At 42.0% G+C, this 8,553-nt stretch overlaps 1 protein-coding gene across 1 annotated transcript in view; it reads left to right on the top strand.

Annotated features, from left to right (window-relative positions):
• The first annotated feature begins 224 nt into the window (after positions 1-224).
• The window catches only part of TBPL2 (TATA-box binding protein like 2), a 29,713-nt gene continuing 21,384 nt past the window's right edge, over positions 225-8,553 (top strand). The window contains exons 1-4 of the mRNA XM_059371285.1: positions 225-278; positions 3,795-4,255; positions 5,072-5,159; positions 7,178-7,269. Coding sequence (XP_059227268.1) covers positions 225-278; positions 3,795-4,255; positions 5,072-5,159; positions 7,178-7,269 — 695 coding nt within the window. The remainder of the gene's footprint in view (positions 279-3,794; positions 4,256-5,071; positions 5,160-7,177; positions 7,270-8,553) is intronic.

The raw sequence follows: 8,553 nt of genomic DNA, 5'->3' as shown, positions 1-8,553 counted from the left end.
TGCATGCTCCCCATTCTCTCCATCTTCCCAAAGGCCTTTGGGCGGGGGCTCAGGTTTGCGGCCCCGCCCCTGCCCCGCCCACCCGCCCCGCCCCGCCCACCGCGTGCGACCGCGGGGCTGATAAATGGTCTGCGCTCCCAGTGCGCTCGGTCGGGTTTCGCTGTAGCTCGACTCGCTTCGGCACTTTTCGGTTCTCAGACTTTCTAACGGTGCGGCCTCCACCCATGGAGGAGGAGCAGACGTACCTGGAGCGCTACCTGGACCAGTGTGTCGCTCAGGTGAGCGCGAAAGCCGTCGCCACTGTCCTGGGGCCAAAGCGCGTCCCTACCCGATGGCTGAGCGCGCCCACACCTGAGCGCGAGGGCTTTGCCTTCTTTATCTGGCCCTGAACTCCTAGCGACTGCAGAGGTGGGCTGGTTGGTCCTCGTCTTTAAGTTGAAAAATAGAAGCTTCGAAGCTTCAAGAGGGGAAATAACTCGCCACGGGTGCCAGCCAGGAGTGGAACCCGGTGTGGTGTGACTCCAGAGCCATGGTTAGAAGACCCGTCTCCGTTATAAAGATGCAGACATGGAGAGTTCGTTTCTGTGTCTCCCGTGGGGACCACTGGTTCCAAATGTCTCTGCTGTGCTATGGCAAACCTAGGCAGACTATCCCGTGCAGCTGTGGTAAGGGGTGACAGCCTCCCATGCCAAGAACAGGCCTCAAAAAAAAAAAAGTCTCTAGGGACAGGTGGGGCGGGGGTGTCGCAAAATTTGAACTGAAGACACCTGTGGCTTCTTTCAATTCACGATTCTTAAGTTGTTTGTTTTTACAATTTAAAAAATCCTTAGAGTCAAGTATTGTAGAGAGCAAGGAGTCCTCAAAAAGAAAAAAGTGCAGCCTTCTGTGTGGGGGATTTTTTTTCTTTTCTTTTCTTTCTTTTTCTTTTCTTTTTCTTTTTTTTTTTTTAAGATTTTATTTATTTATTTGACGGACAGATCAGAAGTAGGCAGAGAGGCAGGCAGAGAGAGGGAGAAGCAGGCTCCCTGCTGAGCAGAGAGCCCGATGTGGGGCTCAATGATCGTGACCTGAACCGAAGGCAGAGGCTTAACCCACTGAGCCCTGTGTGGGGGATTTTTAAAAAGACAAGGATTCGCACCAAAGTAGAAATAGCGAAGCCTCCTTGCGTTTAATATAGCAAATGAAAGCCCACGCAGGAAAGATGAGTTGACGGTTCTGCAAAAACAGTCTAACGAAACACTTCTGCAGATAGACGGCCAAAGATGCAGTGAATATGCTGTAATTGCATCCTGTAAGGTGTGTTCCTACGGTGAACTTGAAAAGGAGGCTGTCAAGCTGCTTTTGCTATAAAACATCCCATATCTTGCTGCCACTGCCTTAGATTCCTGGAGGAGGTTGGGTTTCCTTGGGTGAGTGCCACCTCCCTGCCCAAATGCTGTGATGGGAAAGCGGGGAGACAGGGATTGTTGCAAATATTCTGAACTGGCTGGTGAGAGTCTTTTACCAGTATAGGAGAGGCCAGTGGGACCATGGAGAGGAATCCTGGCTGTTCCCCACCTCACTTTTCATAAAGCTGATCTGTGGAGTGGGGTAAGGGGCGGGGGGGAATTATATAATTCAGAACGAAATACAGACCAAAATCTTGTCCAAAATCTTCTTTCAAGAGAATAGCTGCCTTCTTTTAGAGAAGTGTTTTCTTTGAACAATTAGTCACCCCTGCCATCTGCTGGACTTGGAGTAATAGAACAATTCAGTAGGATCTAGCCAGACATTTTATATTCGCTTGAGGTCGTTTTGTCATGAGGATCCAGCGTGAGGTGTTCACAAACAACCAGTTTTCAGAAGTCAGATATTCTAAGGGATGAGGTTTTCCTGCTAGCAGCACTCAAAATCTGGAATCTAGGTTTACAGCCTGGGCAACGCAGGTGGTAACATTTATATCAAGGTAATCGATTTTTTTTTTCCCCAATAAGGAAGCCTGTGAATTGGACATGAAGCTGCTTTGCTCAGTTGCACACCTCATTCCGTGAGTTGATGATAATGGAGGCTGAACAGCCTTCCCCAGACTGAAAGTACAATACATTGATTTAAACTGTTCTTGCCATTTAAATTTCAATGACTGTTTTCCTATTGTAGATTCACAAATCTAGAATATTTGCTTCTATCTCCTTTGACTAGAAGGAATAACCTTGGGTCTTCAGTGGAGTACTGATTAGCACTCAAGGCACTTGTTTGTTTCTTTCTTTCTCCTTTTTTTTTTTTTAAGATTTTATTTATTTATGTTTATAAAAAATAAAAAATTAATAAAATGAGCTAAAGAAAAAAAAAGATTTTATTTATTTGTTTGACAGACAGAGATTACAAGTAGGCAGAGAGGCAGTCAGAGAGAGAGGAGGAAGCAGACTCCCTGCTGAGCAGAGAGCCCGATATGGGGCTTGAACCCAGGACCCTGGGATCATGACCTGAGCTGAAGGCAGAGGCTTTAACCCACTGAGCCACCCAGGCACCCCGGCACTTGTTTCTTTATAAAATATGAATTTAAGGCTCTAAGAAATAGGCATGCCTGGGTGGCTCAGTTGGTTAAGCGTCTGCCTTTGACTCAGGCCATGATCTTGGGGTCCTGGGATCAAGCCCCAGGTTGGGCTCCCTGCTCAGTGGGAAGCCTGCTTCTTCCTTTCCCTCTGCCCCTCCCATTCTCTTTCTCAATTAAAAACTCTTTTTAAAAAAAAGATAGAGTGGGAAAATAACCCACTCAGAATTAATTTGGGACACTGGGGTGGCTCAGTCAGTTGAGTCTGCGTTCAGCTCAGGTCATGATCCCAGGGTCCTAGGATCCAGTCCCATATCTGGCTCCTTGCTCAGCAAGAAGTCTGCTTCTCCCTCTGCCTGCTGCTGCCCCTGCTTGTGCGTGCTCACTCTCTCAAATAAATCTTAAAAAAAAAAAAGACTTAACTGAAGTTCATAATCAAGGAGTACAATAAGTCTATTCAAAGTCCACATTATTTTTTAAAATTTTATTTTGTCTATTGTGGCATTTTATTTGCATATATATATTATATCCCTAGAAAAAGAATCCCAGGATTTTTCCTCCTGTGTGTTTTTGTCTTGATTCTTCATGATGCGTGATGCCAGTTGAGGTTGTCTACACAATGGCAGGACAGGAACAGATTATTCTGCCATTTTTCTAAATCTTTGAGTTGTACATCAAATCTGGGGCTGATCACACTTGTTTAGCCTGCCTGGGAGGTTCACAGTAATTTTCCCAGCTCTGTGATCATCAGCAATTTCAAATTTGCCAACGTAATCAGGCTTCATCATCACAGACACCAGACGATGACTTTGGAGCAGGGCTTAATAAGAACCTGGCCTTATTGTTTCTCTTCCCAGTGTTGTTAATGCTTCTAAGAGCACCTGCCAGGCCATTCATGTACATCATGCTGGTGGCACAGAAAGGGCAGAAAGAGGACCCAGAGTACACACAATTTAGAGTGTAGTTGCTCAGTTGCCTTTATTACAAAATTAGAGTGGCAACTTACTATGGATCAAATGTAGGAAAAACATTTTTTGGTAAAATGCTTTCTCTGCATTTTAAGATCGACTTTCCTGTTTCTATTAAGTATGCGGAAACTCTGAAATATAACTTTAGTGGTACTTTATGGAAAGAGACAAGGAATGAACATAAGCTGTCTTGGACTGCTTGCATTCCTGAACACCCTGCTGGCTAGCAATAGTGGTATCCCTTTGGTGTGACTTGGTGTTCTGTTTCTTGCATTTTTGTTTTGGGAATGGCCTAGGATGACCTCACTGCGCCCAGGTCGCCACTGCTCAGCCCAGTCACACCTGATGTTGTGGACATCCCTAATTCATCCCATCCAGAGACTGTGTTTAATTCACATCTTGAAGTAGTCCAAGAAACCTCTGGCCATTTCTCATGTGTGGATCTTAGCTTCCTACCAGATGAATTTACCCAAGAAAATAAAGACCAGAGTGTCGTTAGAAGCAAGCATGAAATTGAAGAAAATTGTAAAACTCAAAGTCAGCCAAGGAAGATGTCATTACCCAGAGAACAGGACATTGGTCTGGGGTTAATAAGCAGCAGCAATGTATCGAATTCCCACTCACATCTGCATCCTGGTGATGCTGACTCAGTCCAGCCTTCTCTTGAGAAACCAAACTCCATGCCTCTGGTGTCCATAACACCCATGACACCAATGACCCCTGTTTCAGAATGTTCTGGAATTGTGCCTCAGCTACAGTAAGTTGTTTACGTGTGTGTGTGTGTGTGTGTTTAAAGATTTTACTTATTTATTTGACAGGCAGAGATCACAAATAGGCAGAGGGGCAGGCAGATAGAGAGAAAGGTGGAAGCAGGCTCCTCGCCAAGCAGAGAGCCTGATGCAGGGCTTGATCTCAGGACCCTGGGATCATGACCTGAGCTGAAGGCAGAGGCTTAACCCACTGAGCCACCCAGGTGCCACTGTATGTGTGTGTTTTAAATGGGTGATGCTCTCAGGTACACATTTTAGTTTCCAAATGTAATGATGACGAATTTCAGAGTAATCGTGTAGGGAAGAGCATTTCAGGTTTAATTACTCTTTTGTCCATTCTTGTGGCTTTACACAGTTTGGCTATCTGTAAAATGAAGTACTAGTTCTTGATTTCCTAAGAGAGACTTAAGACTAGTATATATATTCTTGAAGGGTTGTATTGTTTATGTTACAGCACTGTGATTGCTGAGAATTGTGGTTGGGATTGGATAAACAGAATATAAAGATGTAAAATTTGAATTCAGTTTGAAAATTGATTTAGAATTATGCTTTCTGTTTTGAAAAAGATTTAAAACTTGCTTTTCATCAGCTAGTCGTGACATTTTAGAAGCTATTTTTAGTGCTTTGCTTTGGAATCTTTACATTTTACTAGGGTTTATCATGTTATAGTATATTCACATTGAGACTAATTCTCCTAGGAAGTTGCTAATATACTATCTATAAAATGAGGAAGTTAATACATTTTAATTCTTTTTTTACTTGTTATGTCTTATGTAATTTCCTAAAATGACTTATTTCATCAGGAATATAGTTTCCACTGTAAACCTGGCCTGTAAATTGGATCTGAAGAAAATAGCTTTGCACGCAAAAAATGCAGAGTATAACCCAAAGGTGAGATTTCTCTGTATTCCTTTCAACAATTAGCTTCTACTTAGATTTACTTCATATGATCATGTTATTGACTCATTCCTTTGTCTTTGTTTTTAAAATGGAAAAAAAATTTTGTTAGGGCAAAACTTTTGACAACTCAAGAGGTTAATTGCCTCATTGTCTGCTTTGAAGTTCTAAAAAATTACCTCATTCTCCAAGCTGAATAAAAGCAGTGATTGAGCAGTTCCTAAAAGTTAAAGTTTTCCCCTTGTCATTCAAAAAGATTTTTCAGTATGACCCCTTTCAGCCCATGGAAATGCTAACCTTCTTTAAAATGCCATCAGAGTTCATAGTTTTTTTCCTAAATGCTGTCCCACCTGCCTGCTACATATTTTTCCATTTATAATTTCCCTTACTTGAGAAAGGTAAATTGTTTCAAGTGTGATGTTCAAGCTTCTACTTTCTGATCTAAGATTCAGGTATTTCTTTTCTCTCAAAGTCTAATAAAATTTACTCTATTGTGTCCTGCCAAGGCTAAGCATCCAATTTTAATGGCCTATTAACCGAAGAAGTAGATTTGTTCATTCAATCAACATTTAGTAATTGGCTGGTCTCTGTACCTATGAATGCAAAGACGAGTAAGGCCTTGTCTCTATTAGGGAAAAGTTCACTGTCTCAGATGGTGGAGGATTTATGGCCTTAGATGAAAAGGTCGTATTTCTAGGAACACAGAGGACCTTGTGAGCATCAGCTATTTATGGATGAAGTCGTTTTTGCTGTTGTGGGAGTATTCTTGCTGATTTCTAAATTTACATGTACTTGAATATTAGCCAAATATTTCCTTTTTCTGGAAATATTTGACCAGGATGAGCACAGAAACACAGTGATAAGCTAGGATGCTTATGTCCACAGCCATGATTGCCCACACTTTTAAGTCAGCATATTTAAGCATATTTTGTTGTCCATCATCTTCTGCTCTCCCTCATTTTGTTTTTGTATATAGGATCTATCAAAACTTGAACTTGACAGCCAGAGAAATTCTGGTTTGGCACTTAAGCTCTCTTCAGAATTTAATAAAAATGCATACCAGGTTAGAGTATTACCTTAAACACTTGGAAAACATTCACCAGATTTAATCAGCTCTGTGCAGCGCTGACTCAAGGCTCTTTCACTGTCCACATTTCAAATCTGAAACTGCCAGTCCCATCTTGGTCCTGTGGACCCCCTCCAACCCATGGAAGCTGCAGTCGTGCAGAATACTCACCCTGGTTTCCTTCCCAGCTTGCTGGGGGAAGATGAACACAGAAGGGGCCGCCTGGGTAGGACCAAAAGGAGTAGCAAGTCTTTGATGACATATCAGTATGGCAGGCCAGTAGTCCTGGTGCCCCTTGCTTCAGCACCTTCCAGAGAACCTGCCCATGCTGCAGGGCAGGGCATCACACTGAGAACTGAAAATCAATGTGTCCTTCATCTTCAGCATGCCTATCAATATATATATTCTGTTCTATAGTTTGGCTTTTTTTTTTAATACATTCTAGAGTCTTGGCAAAACTATAACATACTTTATACTCTCCCCTCCCCAAATAGTCTTTGAAAGAAAAAGGAAGTATTTCCAAGTAAAAAACCACAGCATCTAATTAGTCATGGCTTCCAGTCTCAACTTTACCATTGTCTGTGTAATGTGGAAAATTAAATAACCACTCTGTTTCCTTATGCACTAAATTGTGATGATCATGGACACAGTTGAGCTCTATCCTTAGCTAAAGGGGACAAAACCTGTAAAGCTCTTGGTAGCAGGCTTGAAATAGAACAGGCACTTAAATTTTAGCTTTATTGTTATTATTTTTACCTGTTTGGTTTTTTTTAAGTACATTTTAGAATGTACTTGTTTTGTTTACCTTAACGCGGGGAGACCATTGTTTCACTTTCCCATCTGATCTCCGTTTATTCAAGACTCTTTTATGTCCAGTTCAACTCTTCAGCTGGAATAGTGTTACATCCTAGCAGAGGCTAATTGTCCTTTTGACTTCTGTGTATAGAGGTTTGCTGCTGTCATAATGAGGATCCGAGAGCCCAGAACAACCGCCCTCATATTTAGCTCTGGAAAAATGGTCTGCACGGGAGCCAAAAGGTATGCGGAACCACTCTCCAAACATTCTCAGACAAATAATTCAGTGTATAAAACAGGGAAGGATAGAATTTATGTTCCAAAACACCTAGGAGGAGCAAAATATTTTGCCGAAGAGTTGCATGAAATGCATTTCATTGCATGAAATGCCAAATTGGGGGTTAAAAACATTCAGTTGTGTAATACCGACTCCTGTCCCATTTTGCAGTTCCCCCATTAAACCGAGGGGACGTAGGTGGTCTGTTAGAACTTGATCTTAAGATGCACTTAAAAACTACCATAGTGATGAAACCTGTTACAAGCCTGGAGAAATAGTTATTGTATATTTTCCTTATTGCAGGTAATTGGATAGAAGTTGTTCTTTTTTTTTTTTTTTAAGATTTTATTTATTTATTTGACAGACAGAGATCACAAGTAGGCAGAGAGGCAGGCAGAGAGAAAGAGAGGAGGAAGCAGACAGCCCGATGCGGGGCTCGATCCCAGGACCCTGGGATCATGACCTGAGCCAAAGACAGAGGCTTTAACCCACTGAGCCACCAGGCACCCCTGGATAGAACTTCTTAAAGGTGGCAAATTAGGTACTCCTTGCCCATTATCTTGAGCATTAGCTCAGGAGGCAACTCTGAAAAGGCTCCCTTTTCCTGGATCTCACACCGAGGAAGGCCTGTGCTGATACAGAGCCTTTCACCATCAAACTGCTGTGGGAGCGCTGCTCGTTCCTCTAAGTGTTAGAAGATGAGTAGTAAATTGTAAATCCTTTCAGTAAATCCTGAAAGGCTGTGTGAATTTGTCTTCACTCTACAGATATACTGAGCTTCATTTCCTCCCAAGAACACTGGGTGTTAACATTTTTTTTAAAGTTTGCCCAATGGTTTGGCAAAAAAAAAAAAAAGAAGAAGAAGAAAAGTGTTAATTACATGTCTTTGATTTGCTAGTGAGACGAATATTGCATAAGCATGTAAACGGCCTACCGTTTCTTTTGGCCAATCGTCTGAGTTCTTGCTCTTTTGTCAGCTTTTTGTTTCGAAGTATTCCCACCATTTTGTACTATAAATATTATTTCCCAAATTACAGTTAGTGGTGTTTTTTTTTTTAATTTTAATTTTTTATTTTTTATAAACATATATTTTTATCCCCAGGGGTACAGGTCTGTGAATCACCAGGTTTACACACTTCACAGCACTCACCAAATCACATACCCTCCCCAATGTCCATAATCCCACCCCCTTCTCCCAAACCCCCTCCCCCCAGCAACCCTCAGTTGTTTTGTGAGATTAAGAGTCACTT

This window comes from Mustela nigripes, chromosome 13 (genome assembly GCF_022355385.1).
Source record: "Mustela nigripes isolate SB6536 chromosome 13, MUSNIG.SB6536, whole genome shotgun sequence".
NCBI classification, from domain to species: Eukaryota; Metazoa; Chordata; class Mammalia; order Carnivora; family Mustelidae; genus Mustela; species Mustela nigripes.
Note: the sequence above shows the minus strand (reverse complement) of the source record. Positions and strands in the feature narration are given on the sequence as shown.